The 18,151-nt window shown below is 37.3% G+C and overlaps 1 protein-coding gene across 1 annotated transcript in view; it reads right to left on the bottom strand.

Moving 5' to 3' along the window:
* LOC106880661 (GATOR complex protein WDR59) overlaps window positions 1-18,151 on the bottom strand; it is a 126,048-nt gene that overhangs the window by 72,691 nt on the left and 35,206 nt on the right. Inside the window, exons 15-21 of the mRNA XM_052974485.1 lie at window positions 17,256-17,406; window positions 15,263-15,326; window positions 14,317-14,455; window positions 12,955-13,106; window positions 11,301-11,382; window positions 10,475-10,587; window positions 9,059-9,197 (exon numbers count right to left, since the gene is read on the bottom strand). Of these exons, the coding sequence (XP_052830445.1) occupies window positions 9,059-9,197; window positions 10,475-10,587; window positions 11,301-11,382; window positions 12,955-13,106; window positions 14,317-14,455; window positions 15,263-15,326; window positions 17,256-17,406 (840 nt within the window). The remainder of the gene's footprint in view (window positions 1-9,058; window positions 9,198-10,474; window positions 10,588-11,300; window positions 11,383-12,954; window positions 13,107-14,316; window positions 14,456-15,262; window positions 15,327-17,255; window positions 17,407-18,151) is intronic.

The following is an 18,151-nucleotide window of genomic DNA, read 5'->3' as shown; positions in this document are numbered from 1 at the left end:
TTCTACTATAGCCTCGGGCCGACCAAAGCCTTGTGAGTGGATTTGGTAGATGGAAACTGAAAGCCTGTCGTATATATGTATATATATATGTATGTGTGTATGTGTTTGTATGTCTGTGTTTGTCGCCCCAACATCGCTTGACAACCGATGCTGGTGTGTTTATGTCCCCGTAACTTAGCGGTTCGGCAAAAGAGACCGATAGAATAAGTACTAGGCTTACAAAGAATAAGTCCTGGGGTCGATTTGCTCGACTAAAGGCAGTGCTCCAGCATGGCCACAGTCAAAAGACTGAAACAAGTAAAAGAGTAAAAGAGTAAATAAGCAATACATTTGTCAAAGAAATCTGAATGCTAAAGGGTCAAACAAGTTACAAAGATACAGAGATCAATGTGGTAAAAACGAGATGTTGTGACACATACATTTTTGAAGTGTGTTTGCAGTGTAATTGAAATCAGACAGCTTGAACTGGGAATCAAACAAGTTGACTGATTACAACTCATCAGTTCCACATTTCAGATTGCTTACCATAAATGATGACAATATAACACCCAGGTCATTAAATCATTTAGAGTAACAATATAGAGAACTTTAATGACTTGGTTTTATAATTTCAGTGACATGATGTGTTCCTTGTTATTATAGTCAAGTTAGCAGTGCTAGTGTGGTCAAGTTGGTATTGGTAGTGTAATGAAATTGTGGTCACATCAGCAATGATAAAATAATCAGGGTGTAATGCTATATTCCAACCATAATCAGTTCAGTGATTTATATAGTAAATGATATGTCTTAATATAGTCTATAATATATGACTTCCATGAACCAGTATTAAAATACTTTCTTAACATGTTTATTGCAATGAAGATTGTGAGGTTCATGTTATTTAACCTGACATTCTATTAAATGACGCAAGACACCCAGAGAAGATGCTTATATCACTGAATGACTTTACAATGATGAAATTACTATTAGATTAGTAATGGGATGCATACGGAGGATGGCAAATGATCCAAGAGGAAGGAACCAGTGAAAAAGGGAGACCGAGGAAAGCATGAGAAAGTATGGTGGAGGCTGAGCTCAGGAAGCTGAACCTCACAAAGGAGATTGTACTGAAGAAGACCCAGGCAGCCTATGGCTGAATATGTGTATGGTGATGGTGATGACGGGTAATACTATGTAACTAGCAGCTGCCGCAATCGCCAACCTAAGAAAATGAAAATACAAATTGCATGGAGACAAGTGGATGAGTAGAGAAAAACAGATAATCTAGTCTGATGAGCAATGAGTGTTCAATGAAAATTATCTAGGAGCTGGATTAGAGTAAATTTAGTACACATAAAGGTTGATGGATTGAAGAAAGGATTATGATAAAGTATGAGATCTTAGAGAGATTCAGAATAGAAACAAGATTGACATCATGTTGCCTTGCCCCTTCAGAATAGGGTTGTGTCATATAAGAGAAAGATATGGGAGCTAGTGAAGTGAGGAAGAATTTCAGAAGTTTACAAAGTGTAATTTGTTTACTAAGTGTAATGTGACAGTGAATGTGTCAAGAGATAGTACTGAAGAGATGGTGAGTATGCAAAATCACTATGGAAAGATAGAAGAGAGCTGAAGTAAAGAAACTAATTTATTGAAAATACTCTCTCAGCAGTACTAAGAAAACCAGCTGATTGAATGACTCTAGAGTAATATTACACTTTACACAACAGTACCATTGTTCAACTTTGTTTAGTAGTTATCATTATCATCATCATCATCATTATTATAACTACTACTACTGCTACTACTTGTACTACAATTGTACTATGCTACAACAGTTTACTCATAAAGCAGCAGCTAAAAATTCAGAACAAGAGATTGATAAATGAAATAAATTTAGTTGTGGCTAAAAAATGACCCAAAGTGAGAAGAGCCCACTTACAGAGTATGTTCCAGTCTTCAGGGCTACTACCTCTGTCCACATAGGAATGGTCACTCTACAGAGAATCAACAGAAGATTAACAGACACAAGCAAAATAACACAAACAACAACAACAACAACAACAACAACAACAAGAATTACATTTTGTTTTACACAAACCTCTTCACCTGTAGTTTCAATCCGGTTGTGGAAAAAGTTCACTGCTACTGTAAATAATGGTTAGATTTAAATTTGAATTCTTTAACCATTCTACTGCCACACGCTGCATCTAATGAACTCAAATAAAACATATATGAGAGAATAAGCACAATGAAGTTCTAAACAGTTGAAATAACTTTGGTTAGCTGTCTTGAACAATTATTGAGTTGTGTTGAGTTTTCAAGCAACTTTCTAATGCTACTAGCTTTAGAAAGAATATGTATTTTGCATGTTAGTTATGAGTACAATGATTTATTAGTCGATATTGGTTTTTTTAAAGGAAATGCTTACCAAAAGTCAATAAATCATTTAGATCAATACATTAAATAATTTAGTAAGGTAAAAATATCAAATATCAAGAGTAATTTAGATATTAAAAAATACAAAAACAAAAAAAAAAAAGAGAAATATTTAGTAGTATGGAGAATATACATTAGCTTAACCCTTTAGCATTCAGAATACTTTGTCAAATATAATGATTATTCAATCATATTGTTTTGAATCAATCTTGTAGCTTCAAGATTTCAATGATATGGTTATTTATTTTGGAAAGACATTGTAGAGTAGGTGTGGGAGACCAGATCTGGCCATTTTTAATATAAAACAGGTTAATATTTGGGCCTGGTATGGCTGGTTTAAATGCTAAAGGGTCAACTAGGAGAAACACCACTCGTTGGTTCATCTTTTAGAATGGATTATGTTCAGAAAAGAACAATATTTACTACTTATATTCTTTATTCCCTGGCAATTCTATATTCATAAAGACACATTTGTTATATGTTGTCTTATTTTATTTTCATGCAAGGTTTCTCTGATAACTTACATTGATCTTTTAGTGTACATATTTTATGAAGTTGTTTACTTATTTCAATGATAAAGGTAAAAAATTTCCTCCCAAATATTAAGCTTTTAAATATTGTTTCAAATACTTCCATTAGTAGCACTTATTACTAAATGTTATTTTGATGGCTATATTTATGATAGCAGATGAAAATATCACTTCACAAATTCAACTAGCACACGTTACTGTTGTTGCTTAGCACCAGGTCATCATTATCATCATAATCATCATCGTTTAATGTCTGGTTTCCATGATGGCATGGGTTGGATGGTTTGACTGAGGACTGGCAAGCCGGAAGGCTGCACCAGGCTCCAATCTGGTATGGCAAGGTTTCTACACCTGGATGCCCTTCCTAATGCCAACCACTTGGAGAGTGTGGTGGGTGCTTTTTACAGGCCACCAGCACAATGGCCAGTCAGGCGGTAATGGCATTGACCACGCTTGAATGGTACCACCGGCATGGGAACCAGTCAGGCAGCACTGGCAATGACCATGCTTGAATAGTACTTTTTACGTACCAGCAGCACAGGAGCCAGTCAGGTGGCACTGGCAATGACTACATTTGAATGGTGCTTTTTATGTGTCACCGGCATGGGTGCTACTCAGGCAGTACTGATATTAGCCATGACAATGATTTCACTTGACTTAACAGGTCTTCTCAAGCACAGTTTATTGCCCAATGATTGAAGGGTACTCTTATACTACACTGACATAGGCCACGGTTAGGGTTTCACTTGGCTTGCCAGGTCTTCTCAAGCACAGCATATCTCCAAAGATCTTGGTCGCTTGTCATCACCTCCATGAAGCCCAAAGTTCGAAGGTCGTGCTTCACCCCATCATCTCAGGTCTTCCTGGGTCTACCTCTTCCACAGATTCCCTCCACTGTTAGGGTGTAACACTTTTTCACACAGCTGTCCCCATCCATTCGCAACACATGACCATACTAGCGCAGTTGTCTCTCTTGCACACCACATCTGATGCTTCTTATGTCCAACTTTTCACTTAGGGCACTTACACTCTGTTGTGTATGCACACTGACATTACGCATCCAGCAGACCATGCTAGCTTCATTTTTTGCAAGCTTACCCATGTCCTCAGCAGTCACAGCCCATGTTTCACTGCTGTGTAGCATGACTGTTCGCACATATGTGTCATACAGCCTACCTTTCACTCTGAGTGAGAGACCCTTTGTTACCAGCAGAGGTAGAAGCTATCTTGTCTTGACATGGCATGATAGTTGTAAATGAGTGTCTCCATCATACAAGTAGCTTCCTCTGCTTTTAATTTTTGTGGAAGGGAAATATTACCTTACTCGGAAACAGTAAGAATTGTAAACAGAAATGGCATTCAACTGTAGAAAATCTTCCCCCCAAAATTCTGTCTGATCCATGCCAGCATGGAAAAATGGATATTATAACAATGACGACGATGATGATGAATTTATCTACTCAGCCTTTAAAAATTCTCTGGTTCAACCCCTGCCCCTGCTCCTTATGAGGAACACAGTTTTAAAGGAATCTAGCCTTAAACTTCTAAAGTTACAGCATTGAATTACTGTTTCAAAGAGGTCTAACTGGAAAAGAAACGGAAAAAGAATTAAAAAAAAAAAAACAACAACAGAAAAACAAAATTACTAAAAGAAGAAATAATAAGAATTAGTCTTAGTAATCAAAGTGAAGACATACTGAGTATATTTAAAGAGTAATTTATGAAAGCATAAATATATTGAGAATTCCTGAACTGATAAGTAACAAGAAAGAGTATCATCTCCAGTATTTGGTAATAACTGTGAAGAGAAGGCATCAGTGTTAATGATTGGTATTTGTATAGAGAATGTGTTGGTGTCTGTAGTAGCTGCAAAGAAAGGATTTTAGTACTACTGGTAGCTATGAAGAGAAACATTAGCATGAAAGCAGTAGCTGTGGGGTAGATCAAGAAAAAAGGTATTAATTTGACTAATAGCTGTGAAGAGAAAACAGTAACATCCTGGATGGCTGTGTAAAGATATTATTTTCACTGGTGGTTATGTAGAGTGACATGAGTGTTATTAGTGACAGTATAGAAAACAAATAAATAAATAAACTATATATATATATAAGGCACTGTGAAACAATATTTAACCAAAGAGCAAGCTCAATAGTGGGTTTTACACTCTGCTCCAGTATCTAGTGTAGTATGACATGGGGCAGCAACCTCAGAGTAGGCTAGAGTGTAGAATACAAGCCAAATAATACAAATAATAATAAACACACAAAATTTTGTCAGTGAACAGTTCGCGATTTCAAAGCAACGAAAATATTTTAGCACAAATTAAATTTAAATGTTGAAGTGAATCTAACAGATTTTGTGTGTTTTTTAAATGGCTTATAAATACCTTTCATGCTGCAATTGATTTTGTTTCAGCACACAATCTCAGATCAAGTCACTTGCTATGCAAGTACATCTCCAGAAATAATGATAATTTACAGAAAACCAGTATGGTATTCATTGCTTTATGGAGCATACACGTGTTTCATCAAAATATTGTAATAATTACAAAATAGTTGTAGAAACTGCTATATAATTATTTTGGCATTTTACTGTAACATGTGAATGTTCTATATATCATTGAATACAATACCTGTTTAGTGTAAATTGAGTGGTTGGCGTTAGGAAGGGCATCCAGCTGTAGAAACTCTGCCAAATTTAGATTGGAGCCTGGTGTTGCCATCCGGTTTCACCAGTCCTCAGTCAAATCGTCCAACCCATGCTAGCATGGAAAGCGGATGTTAAACGATGATGATGATGATGATGATGATGATATATATATATATATATATATATATATATATATATATATATATATATATATATATATATATAAAATATATAGTTTTAGGGAAAATAACCAAGTTTCAAGAACTCGTCGATGAAAATCCACTATCACATATAGAAAAATTAACAATTAAAAGCACAATAAATGAGTATAATATAAAGCAAAGTAAATATCATAAGATAAATATAATAAAATGATTACACGTGTTTCATAACTAATTTTCAAATAGAAAGGAAATTTAAGTAATTTTGGATTTTGTCCCTAATATTATTATTGGCATCCAGCTGTAGAAACTCTGCCAAATTAGATTGGAGCCTGGTGTTGCCATCCGGTTTCACCAGTCCTCAGTCAAATCGTCCAACCCATGCTAGCATGGAAAGCGGACGTTAAACGATGATGATGATGATGATGATGAAAACAAAACACAGATTATACATGACCAACAACAGTAATTATCAGCAGATATATTTTAATCCATCATTGATTAATAAATAAATACTAAAAATAAATTATAGACAAAATATTGGGAAGAAACCTAGAGTAATTCTACAAACAAAGCAGAGTTGATTTAAACTCAGAGTTTCACCGAAGTAATATTGTTGCTAGGAGTAGCTAATATGTTACCGACAAAGACATTGTCAATGGTTACAGAAGACATTTGATAAATTTACCCACACATTTTGATGTTTATCTATATTGGTTTCAAATTTTAGCACAAGGACAGTAAATTCAGGGGAGGGTCTAATTCGGTTACATCGACCTTAGTGCTCAACTGGTACTTATTTTATCGGCCCCAAAAGGGTGGAAGGGAAAGTTGACCTTGGGGGAATTTGCAATCAGAATGTAAAGACGGAAGAAATGCTGCTAAGAATTTTGCTTAGTGTGCTAACAATTCTGCCAGCTCATCGCCTTAAATGTTTATCATCATCATCATCATCATCATCGTTTAACGTCCGCTTTCCATGCTAGCATGGGTTGGACGATTTGACTGAGGACTGGTGAAACCGGATGGCAACACCAGGCTCCAGTCTGATTTGGCAGAGTTTCTACAGCTGGATGCCCTTCCTAACGCCAACCACTCAGAGAGTGTATTACAAATGCATTTCATAAGTGTAGTATGTGTGTGTGTGTGTGTGTTAACGTATATATGACAGTGTGCGTGTGTGCATGTGTGTGTGTTAATGTACATGTGTACAGTAACTCCAGAGTGGCCTCATCAGTGCTGGTGGCATGTAAAAACCACCCAGTACATATTGTAAAGTGGTTGGCGTCAGGAAAAACATCCACCCATAGAACATACATAAAAAGCAGACAGTGGAGCGAAATGCAGTCTTTGGGCCCATCAGATCCTATTGAATTGTCCAACCCGTGCCAGTATGGAACATGGAAATGATGATGATGCATGACAGTGTGTATCTGTAGCAGCTGCAGAGTTCATATGGTGTGTATAGTAGTATAATGTGCAGATGGCAGCTACATCCACACTTGCCTATTTCCATGACCACTGGAGTTGAATTAAGGAGCAGCTACTAAATAAGTCTTTCTCTGTCATCACTTCACCTTTGAGGCAACACTCAGTAATTTGGAAATATATACTTTACATGATGAAGTATAAACTGGGAAATTTAAACCTCACGTGACTCCTAAAGTTGGGATTTACTGCTATTTCATTGGGATTTACTGCTATTTGCAAACCAAACACCATATATTAAGTGTCTAATATTTAGTACAATATTTGCTTGATATTCACAATAAAGCTGGGTCAGCAATGATTACAAACAAATGCTTTGTTACTGCCAGATTGTTTTTTGATCTGTGTTTTGGTCTACCTTACAAAGGAAATGACAAAGGACTCAGATATACAGCACATTGCTGTTCTCAAGAAGACCCGTCCTCTACGACATGCCACATAAAAAGCACTGGGGTTGGTGCCATGTAAAAAGCACCCAATACAATCTGTATTGATATATGGTGTTTGGTTTGCAAACACCACATATTGTAATTTAAAAGAAAACTTCAAAACGTAATGATTCAAACCACTAGGGAGCTATGGAGTGTTTGATATCAGCCTTTGTTGCCAGTTTTGTTTGGAAATATTTAGCTTTTAATATAGATTCTTCAAGATCATTGATATGTGGTTGTTTCTGTGTTTGCAAACAGTAGAAAATGTGTGAAATTTATTTATTTATTACATTCACTGAATCAGCAGACTACATTGAGTTCCCTCGTTAGCTTTTCTAGCAGGGGTGCCGCAACAGAATGTCCAGAGATGGGAAATAAGTTAGAATGAACAGGAATGGGTTTCACTAGATGATCCCCTACTTCAGACATCAGAGACTACTTGATTCTTTGTAACTCTGGATGATTGAACAATCTTTTCTATGGACAACACTGCCCACCCAAATAGGGAGTGGAATACAAAGTAACTGAAAAGTAAACTTAAAACATTTCTGAATAGGAACTCAGCCTCTGCAGCAATCATCTTTCAACAAGCTGTAATCCATATCTTACAACAGTGTCTCTCTCTCTTTCTATTGTGAGAATATAGTCGTAAGTATTCCCTTCTATTAATCTTACTCCATGTCTCTAACAAAATATTGGTTTTATACAAATCATGTATCATTATATATATAGTACAAAAAAGGTGGTGAGCCGGTGGAATCATTAGCATGCTGGGTAAAATGCTTAGCGATATTTCGTCTGCTGCTATGTTCTGAGTTCAAATTGCGCTGAGGTTGACTTCGCCTTTCATCCTTTCAGGGTCAATTAAATAAGTACCAGTTACACACTGAAGTTGATGTAATTGACTACCTCCTCCCGCAAAATTTCGAGCCTTGTGCCTATAGTGGAAAGGATTATATATAGTACAATAGCTAGAAGCACATCCTTTAACCCTTTTGATACCAACCTATATGAGACCACTCCTGGTTCTATGATTCTTAACAGTTTTAAACTGATCAAAGTTAAAACTTTCCATAAAAATTTCATATTAAATTATTTTTCAAATACCAGCTGGTTAATAACGGCAAAATTATTTTACTAAATTCTTTGTTATTTTCAAAATTAATTTCCAAAAGCAATGCATTTCAACAGAAAAATAGTAACAATAGCTTTAAATGAATATAACAAAATGCTTTCTTAAATGGCTCACTATCAAATGAAATAGTCTGAGGTAAATCCAAATAAATGACATATAACAATACTTTGATCCATTGCTTAGAGATATGAAGACATTTTATCCTCCAGAATATGAAGATTGATGAGAAATAGAAAAGACACTTACGTTTGGTGGTATATTCTCTTTGTCTGGTTTTGGCGAATGTGGAGGTTGTTGAAGTTGTTGAGCAACAGATTTTGTCCATAATAAACAGGACAACATTGCACATGTTTGAATGTCATAGATACTCATGTAGTGGTCAAGCCTAGATAATAGAAGAGAAAGACATAAAAATCATTACAAACATCTTATAAATAAACCATGCATTATGAGTAGTTAAACATATTGTATTGGATGGGCATAGAGTCTTCAGTTCCACTGGTTGGGATAGTTGTGTACACTGTGGAGCACATTGCTACATCTGTGGACAATATTAAAGTTTATTACTTTCTTATCTATATTTACATTTTTCTACACATTCTTATACAAGCATTCAAAGTCACACATATGCATATGAACACTTTTATTCCAGACAGAAAACTCTGGAGCTGGAGGTATAAAATGCACCAACTCCATGCTGTAAAGATGAAAGGAAAAGCATCCAATTATAAAAAACATGACAAAAAGGTGAAAAAAAAGGAGGAAAATGGAATCCATGTTATAGTGAAAACAAACTGTGTAGGATAGCAGTGAGGCAATGACAAATGACCGAGACCTTTGGCAATATGCTGTGCTTGAGAAGAAGACCCCTCAAGCCAAGTTAAATCGTAATCATGGCAGATACTGGTGTCATGCAATTGGTACCCATGCCAGTGGTACCTAAAAGCATCCATTACACTCTTGGTAGAAACCATACCAAATCAGACTGGAGTCTGGTGCAGCCTTGATCAAACCATCCAGCCCATGCCAGCATGGACAATGGACACTAAATGATGATGATGATTTTATATATATATATATACATATACATATATATATATATATATATCACTAGTTTGCACACAGATTCTGTCTACAAAATTCATTCACAAGGTATCTATTTCTCCATGCCAGCATAGCTTGGGAAGGAAACTGATTTCAAAGCAGGGTTTATGGCCTGATGCTCTTCATGATGCCAACACCCACCTGGTTTTTAGGTAAGAAATTTTTACATTCCATAGATCTTTGAAAACATAGAGCACCCAGTCATAATGTCAATATTAGTACAGCTAAGCTTACATGGTGACAAATGAAATATCAAGATTCACTTACATTTGCATGCACACATTCATGTGCACATGCACACAAGTACAAACAAACACACAATTACATCACCATCAGTTTTAATGTCCAGTTTTCTAGCTTGCATGAACAAATGTTATTTGCTGCATTCGTAGAACATTCTGAAGACACAAGATTACAAGTGGTCAAAAGTACTGGTGTGGATACCAAAAGGCTGCCTTATGTCACAGTGAAATAAAATATACAAACTAGCAAGATACAGTGGATGGGAAAGGTAGCAAAGAAATATAAGAAAAGAAAGAAAGAGAAGGGGACGCTTACAAAGATTTTATTAGTTTTCTTCCAAAAGTATGCTGAGCCCAAGGGGCACCATCAAAGGGATCTTTACTAAAATCTTGACCACCTCCAGCAACCAAAGCCAGCAATGACCACATCTGAAAGTAAAGAAATCAGACAACTGAACTGTAAAAGATAGCACAGTGTTGCATGGTATAATAAGAGGGGTGGATAAAAGGCTGTGACTGTTAGCAGGGTAGATAGAGGGTGTTTTATCTCTCAGTGGAATGAGTAGAGGATGTTACATCAGCTAGAGCATATTATGTCCATCAGTGGAGAGGATAGAGCGTGTTATACCAGTTAGCAGAGTGGACAGAGGGTGTTAAGAGGACTGTGACTGTCAGCAGGGTAGATAAAGGGTATCTTACCTATCCGTGTAGTGGTTAGAGGATGCTATATTAGCCAGTGTGGTGACTAGAGGGTGTTTTATCAGTTAGTGGGGTGGGTACAGGAGTGGGGTGAATATAGGAGTGAGACAGATACAGGGTCAGAGCATATCAATCAGAGCAGAAGATAGAGGATATTTATGCCAGTTAATGAAGTGGATATAGGGTGCTATATCAATGAGTGGGTGGATTCAAGAGTGAGGTAAGTACATTGTTGTGTGTGAGGGCATATTTCACTATATTTAAATTCTAAGCCTCACCATCTTATGTAAAGGTCAGAAAACATGTTACAGCTAATTCACTATCAACATTTATACCAATTTCAGTTGCAAAATCAATTTAAAAGAGGACATATTTACATGAAATAAAAACGAATATGAAATGGAAGACTAGATGTATCAGTACAACAACAGCAAACAATTTACCTGTACTAAATCTTTCCTTCCAACTGCAAGTGCAGCATTACCATTGTGGCTGCACATCTTAGGAACATCATTTAATTGGATTCTGTAAAAGCAACAATGTATAAATGTGAGAAAGAAAAATTAGTCTTCATCATCATCATTTAGTGTCCATTGTCCATGCTGGCATGGACTGGATGGTTTGACCAGGGTTGGTAAGCTGAGAGGCTGCACCAGACTCCAGTCTGTTTTGGCAAGGTATCTCTGGCTGGATGCCCTTCTTAATGCCAACCACTCATAGAGTTTAATGGGTGTTTTTACATGCCACTAGCATGAGTGCCAGTTGCATGACACCAGTATCTGCCATGATAACGATTTCACTCGGCTTGATGGGTCTTCTACTGAAGCACAGCATATTGCCAAAGGTCTTGGTCATTTGTCATTGCCTCCATGACCCAGCGCTCGCCGCCTGGCTGGCCTTTGTGGGATTTTCGATCGGGATCGTTGCCAGTGCCCCGGGACTGGCTCTTGTGTGAGGCCGTTGTAGGATTTTCGAGCGAGACTGTTGCCAGTGCCCCTGGACTGGCTCTTGTGCAGGTGACACATGAAATGCACCATTTTAAGCGTGACCGTTGCCAGTGCCGCCTGGCTGGCCTTCGTGGGATTTTCGAGCGAGACCGTTGCCAGTGCCCCTGGACTGGCTCTTGTGCGGGTGGCACATAAAATGCACCATTTTGAGCATGGCCGTTGCCAGTACCGCCTGACTGGCCTTCGTGCGGGTGACACGTAAAAGCATCCACTACACTCTCTGAGTGGTTGGCGTTAGGAAGGGCATCCAGCTGTAGAAACTCTGCCAAATCAGATCGGAGCCTGGTGTAACCATCTGGTTTCACCGGTCCTCAGTCAAATTGTCCAACCCATGCTAGCATGGAAAGCGGACGTTAAACGATGATGATGATGATGATGATGTTCCACTGGCACAGGTGTTACAGTAAAACAGTTAATACATTCTAAATCAGAGAGCACCATTAAAATTGTCTTAGTAATAAACATACAGAAAGTTTTTAATACAGACATTAACTCATTTGCATGTGTGTGTGTGCACATGTGTGGGTATGCGTGTGTATGTGTGTAAACAGGCAAAGCTGCATTGTAAGAAGTTTGCTTCTCAACCACATAGTTTTGGGTTCAGTCCCACTGTGTGGCACCTTGAGTAAGTATCAACCAAGTGTCTTCCACTGTAGCTCTGGGTCAACTAAAGCCTTGCAAGTGAACTTGGTAGATGGAAACTGAAAGAAGCCTGTTGTATATGCATATACGTATATACAGGTTTGTGTGTGTACGCATGTGTGTGTTATTGTCTCCTTGCCTTGACATCACAGGATAAAATGGGTGTCAGTCATGCAAGTCATGTCCTCTGTTTCCAATCTTCCATAAAAATGGTGATGAGGAAATATTACCTTACTTGGAAACAGGTGAGGTTTGGTGACAGGAAGGGCATGTCACTGTAACAAATCTGTCTTGACAAATCCCATTTGACTCTTGCGAGCATGGAAGGGTGGACATTAAAATGATGATGATGTGTTTATTTATATCTTCTGTTAATAGTAGCTAAAGCTATTTTCACAGACAGCAGCTGACAAAAGAATACAACAAAGGGGAAAGAAGGAATACTCACATATAGTTTTCAGCTAACTGTTTGTTAAGCATCTGCAGAGGTAAAACATCATAAATAATGACTGGGTTCACTTTTGGCATCTTCTTCAGTTCTGAATCTCGACCTTTTGAATCTAAAGTATCTTTAGAACGACATCGGCTTCGATTTCGCTTCTGCAGACAAACGAAAACAGACAGGGAATGTATTTAGATATTATGGAGAAAATAGAACAACATATTACATTTGTCATAGTCCTGCCTTTGACATGATTTTCATAAATTAACAGCAGTTATTGTTGTCAATGTAGTTATTCCTTTTTCTCAAAGGCAGTGAAGTAAATATATTTTTGTAGTGAAGATTGTGGAAGGTTGAGTTTGTTGGCAATAACCTCTGAGCAGAGGGTTGATGACATGAAACAGTAGATGAGCATCAAACCTATCCACCATCTGATGAAAACTGCCCAAAACTGTTGACTTGATAGTACAAGGAGAAGGAGGAGGAGAAGTCAAGCATAATAATGGTCCTTTAGTTGGACAGGTTTACAACGAATAAATATCTGTAAAAAGAAGAGATTTATACAGAGGTGATTTTCATAGAGCTCTTTATAGAATTATACCTGTCTTCTAAAAGATTCCACAACAAGATACACTTGGAAAACATGAAACTAACAAACTAAATATCAGTAAATAAGCATTAAACTAATCCCATTTTGAACTCTATCTTGTTTACATGATAAATACAATTGCTTATAATATCTTGCAGTATCCGCTTTGGTAATAAAAGCTACTGAATTACAGGGGTGTTTGAAACAAGGGTATGCCCAGACACATCTTCACCACCATCCTCTTCTTAGTTCAAGTGGTATAATCATGTATCTGTCCTACAGCAATAAACCTATCACTGTTCTTCTAACATGCTTTAACTTCTCATCACCTGGCATAAATCACCTCCCTCAATACCACACCCTTCAACTGAGGTGTCTTGTCTTGCAAATTACTTGGAGATATCACTGCTGCTGTTGCCATATAAAAAGACCCCAGTGCACTCTGTTAAGTGGTTGGCATAAGGAAAAGTATCCAGCCATAGAAACTATGCCAAAGTAGACACTGGAGCTTGGTGCAGTCCTCTGGCTAGCCAGCTCATGTTAAAGTACCCAGCCCATACCAGCATGGAAAATGGACATTAACTAATGATGATAATGATGATCTCCTACTAATCTGCTAACAAAAGCTACTGAGTTATGAAACAAGATTTGAATTTGTCTAGGAGAAATAAAATAAAACTGAGTGGTAACAATGACAATGATGGTGAAGAGGAGGGTGACAATAACTGGAAGTAAAATTTGAATAACAAACAGTTTAGAAAAACAAAGTAAATCTTTACCTTTTCTTTAAAAGCATAGTAATTACTGATAGAGAACATTCCATCAGATGTAGGTGGGCTACGAGAAAAGACAGAGTAGGATGATGTTGACTGGGGTGACCTCATGCCTGACTGTAAATAGGCTAGCACTGACAGAGATCTGTAAAAGGTATCATTCAGTAAAGAAACATTCATCAAATTTACAACATGGTCATCTTAAAAGTTTTTTAAAAAATTCATAAAATAAACCATTTTCAGAAGTAAATACTGTTAAGATGATTAAGCAATGATTTAAGGAACTGAACTGAATGAGGGTTTGGAAGTGAAGGTGGGATTAAGTAGAACACCACTGCTGAAGTTACTGCTCGAATATTTTGTTCACGTGCCACTGGCACAATTGCCAGTAAGGTGACGCTGGTAACGATCACACTCAAATGGTGCTTTTTTACGTGCCACCGGCACAGAAGCCAGACAGCTGCTCTGGCAGTGATCCCACTTGGATGGTGCTGTTAGCATTCCACTGGCACGGGTGCCAGTCATCAAATTTGGTTCAATTTCGATTTCACTTACCACAACAGGTCTTCGCAAGCAGAGTTTAGTGCTCAATGAAGGAAGGTTGGCATATGTTGTGCCAGTCATCAAATTTAGTTTGATTATGTTTGAATAAAAGATAAGATCGTTACAGCTGGAACACCTTTGATCAGAAATCTGTTTGATCAGGGCTCACATGGAGCTAAACGGTAACAACAATGCCAGCTCAATATTAAAAGACCTAATAGCTATCTAGACGGTTATATTTGAATCTATTTGGAAAGGTGTAGAAAGATGTGCTTGCAGTTAATATTTAATGGCTATAGGAATTGAGATAATCCCAAAATAATTAGAAAGCAAATTTGATGTAATTTAAAAGAAATATTTAAGTACAACAATTACAGTGCATAAATGTGTTTTCAAAATTGTCACTCACTTGGGAGTTCGCTCTGTATAAGCTTTCTTGCTGGAGGCCTGACGACCAAAACAAACCAGATATCCTGTAATATGGAAATAAAAGAATGAAACAAACTGAAGATTGGTAGGAACTTCAATTATTTCTCAATATATGAGGATGAATTTTATAAAACTGATTTCACTGTTTACAATTGATATATATGGAGCCAACACAAATATTGAATATATAGTCAACACAACACAATATATATTATATATATATATATCCCACTCTCTCTCTCTCCTTCTCCTGCACTTCCCAGCTCTCTCATGTACCTATGTTTAAAATTTCAGTGCGATCGCATGAACAATACTCGAGTTATAAGCACACAAACAGACAGACGGAACGGATTTTATATATTAAGATAAATATATATATATATATATATATTAATTTTATATATTAAGATATATATATATCTTAGGCGGCGAGCTGGCAGAAATGTTAGCATGCCGGGCAAAATGCTTAACAGTATTTCGTTTGCCATTATGTTCTGAGTTCAAATTCCGCTGAGGTCAACTTTGCCTTTCATTCTTTCGGGGTTGGTGAATTAAGTACCAGTTATGCACTGGGATCGATGTAATCGACTTAATCCCTTTGTCTGTCCTTGTTTGTTCCCTCTATGTTTAGCCCCCTTTGGGCAATAAAGAAATATATATATATATCTCAAACTTGGGCACCAAACCGTTAATCATTAATTAATGAAGTTAGCATTTTCGTTAACGATTTGACTTTCAAGTTAACTTAGGAAACCATTATAGGACTAACTTCTGTTAACTTCAATTCAATTGAAGTTAATGGATTTTATAGTTTTGGCACTTTTTAAAGTGTTTTTAGGTGGTCGAGAGCAAAAAACTGACTTTTTGTTTTATTCTATAATAAAAATTAACATGAACAGTTTATTGATATCTTCCATTACATTTTTAAAGAATTAACTGATTAACAGTTATTGAAATTAACTTTTTGGTTAACAGATTAACGGTTAACGAAGTTAAGTTTTCGATTAATGGTGCCCACCTTTGAGCATCATCATTTAGCATCTGTTGTCCATACTTGCATGGGTTGAGCAGTTTGATCAGGACTGGCAAGCTGGAAGGATGCACCAGACCCCAGTCTGATTTGGCATGGTTTCTACAGCTGGATGCCCTTCTTAATGCCAACCACTCTGAGAGTGTAATGGGTGCTTTTACGTGCCTCCAGCTTGGATGTTATTTGTGTGACACTGGTATCTGCCAGGACTGCGATTTTACTTGGCTTGATGGGTCTTCTTTTCAAGTACAATATACTGCCAAGGGTCTTGGTCATCGCCTCCATGGGGCCCAACACTAGAAAGGTGCTTTTTATGTGCTACTCGCATGGGTGCCAGTTACGTGACACCAGCATCAGCCATGACTACGATTTCACTTAGCTTGATGGGTCTTCTCAAGCACAGCATATCGCCAAAGGTTTTGGCCACTAGTTATTGCATCTGTGAGGCACACAATTTGAAGATCATGCTTCACCACCTCATTCCATGTCTTCCAGAGTCTATCTCTACCACAAGTTCCCTCTGCAGTTAGAGATCGGCACTTCCTTACACAGCTATCCTCATCCATACGCATCACAGTCATCTCTCTTGCACACCACATCTGATGCTCACCCTCTCTTGAACATGAACACTGACATTGCACATCCAGTGAAGCATACTGGCTTCATTTCTTTCAAGCCTATGCATATCCTCAGCTGTTACAGACCACATTCTACTGCCATGTAGCATAGCTGTTCACACACAGGCATCATACAATCTGCCTTTCAATATATATAATGTGGTTCTAGCATTGGTACAAGACCATATATTTTAGGGGAGAATATAGTTAAATCAATCAACCCTTGTACTTGATTAGTACTTTATTTTATTGACTTTAGAAAGCAGAAAAATAAACTTAACCCCAGCAGGATAATTAATAATGATAATAAGAACAAGATTACAAACCTGCCGAACAAAAACGAGCTCCCGATGTACGTGGAAAAGGAACAGAACTATCTTGATGCCCAATGTAATAGAAATTTGGAACAATTGGGGCTCCTGACTTTGTTGGAAGAGTAAACTGGTCCTCATTGTCAGGAGTTTGATGTTCAACGTCCTACAATAAAAAAAAAAAAACTGAGTTGTAGTTTTATATTGGAACAAAACAGTTTCAAACAGAATAGGGGTCAAAGGACATTTACAGAAGTTAATTAATGTTCAAACAACAATAATTTTACTTTCCTTGTTGTATTTGTCTAAGTGATTTTGTTTAAATTATTGCTATAAGTGAAACAACTGTATTATGGTAGAAATAATGGAACAGTTCTTGTGTGAAGATCAACAATCAGACTGGATATAATGTGCCTGTGAACACGCTTGTATGTCAATTTGTAAAAGATGGAAGATGCAACTTCTGATGTAAAAACTCTTTTTTGCAAGTAAAGGCTACATTGAAACGTTAAGAAGCATATTAATTAGCACAATATTAAAATGATCAGTGAATTTGTCATACTGAAACAGAGGCTGATAGTAATTATCATGAGGAACTAAAAACAATTATGGTGGAAAAAGGCTATAAACTTGTTGTTGGCACTCCGTCGCTTACAACATTGAGGGTTCCAGTTGGTCCGATCAACGGAATAGCCTGCTCGTGAAATTAACGTGCAAGTGGCTGAGCACTCCACAGACACGTGTACCCTTAATGTAGCTCTCGGGGATATTCAATGTGACACAGTGTGACAAGGCTGACCCTTTGAATTACAGGCACAACAGAAACAGGAAGTAAGAGTGAGAGAAAGTTGTGGTGAAAGATTACAGCAGGGTTCGCCACCATACCCTGCCGGAGCCTCGTGGAGCTTTAG

Source organism: Octopus bimaculoides, chromosome 1 (assembly GCF_001194135.2).
Source record: "Octopus bimaculoides isolate UCB-OBI-ISO-001 chromosome 1, ASM119413v2, whole genome shotgun sequence".
Lineage (NCBI taxonomy): Eukaryota > Metazoa > Mollusca > Cephalopoda > Octopoda > Octopodidae > Octopus > Octopus bimaculoides.
The sequence above is the reverse complement of the archived record's forward strand: the minus strand, read 5'-3'. Positions and strand labels throughout refer to the sequence as shown.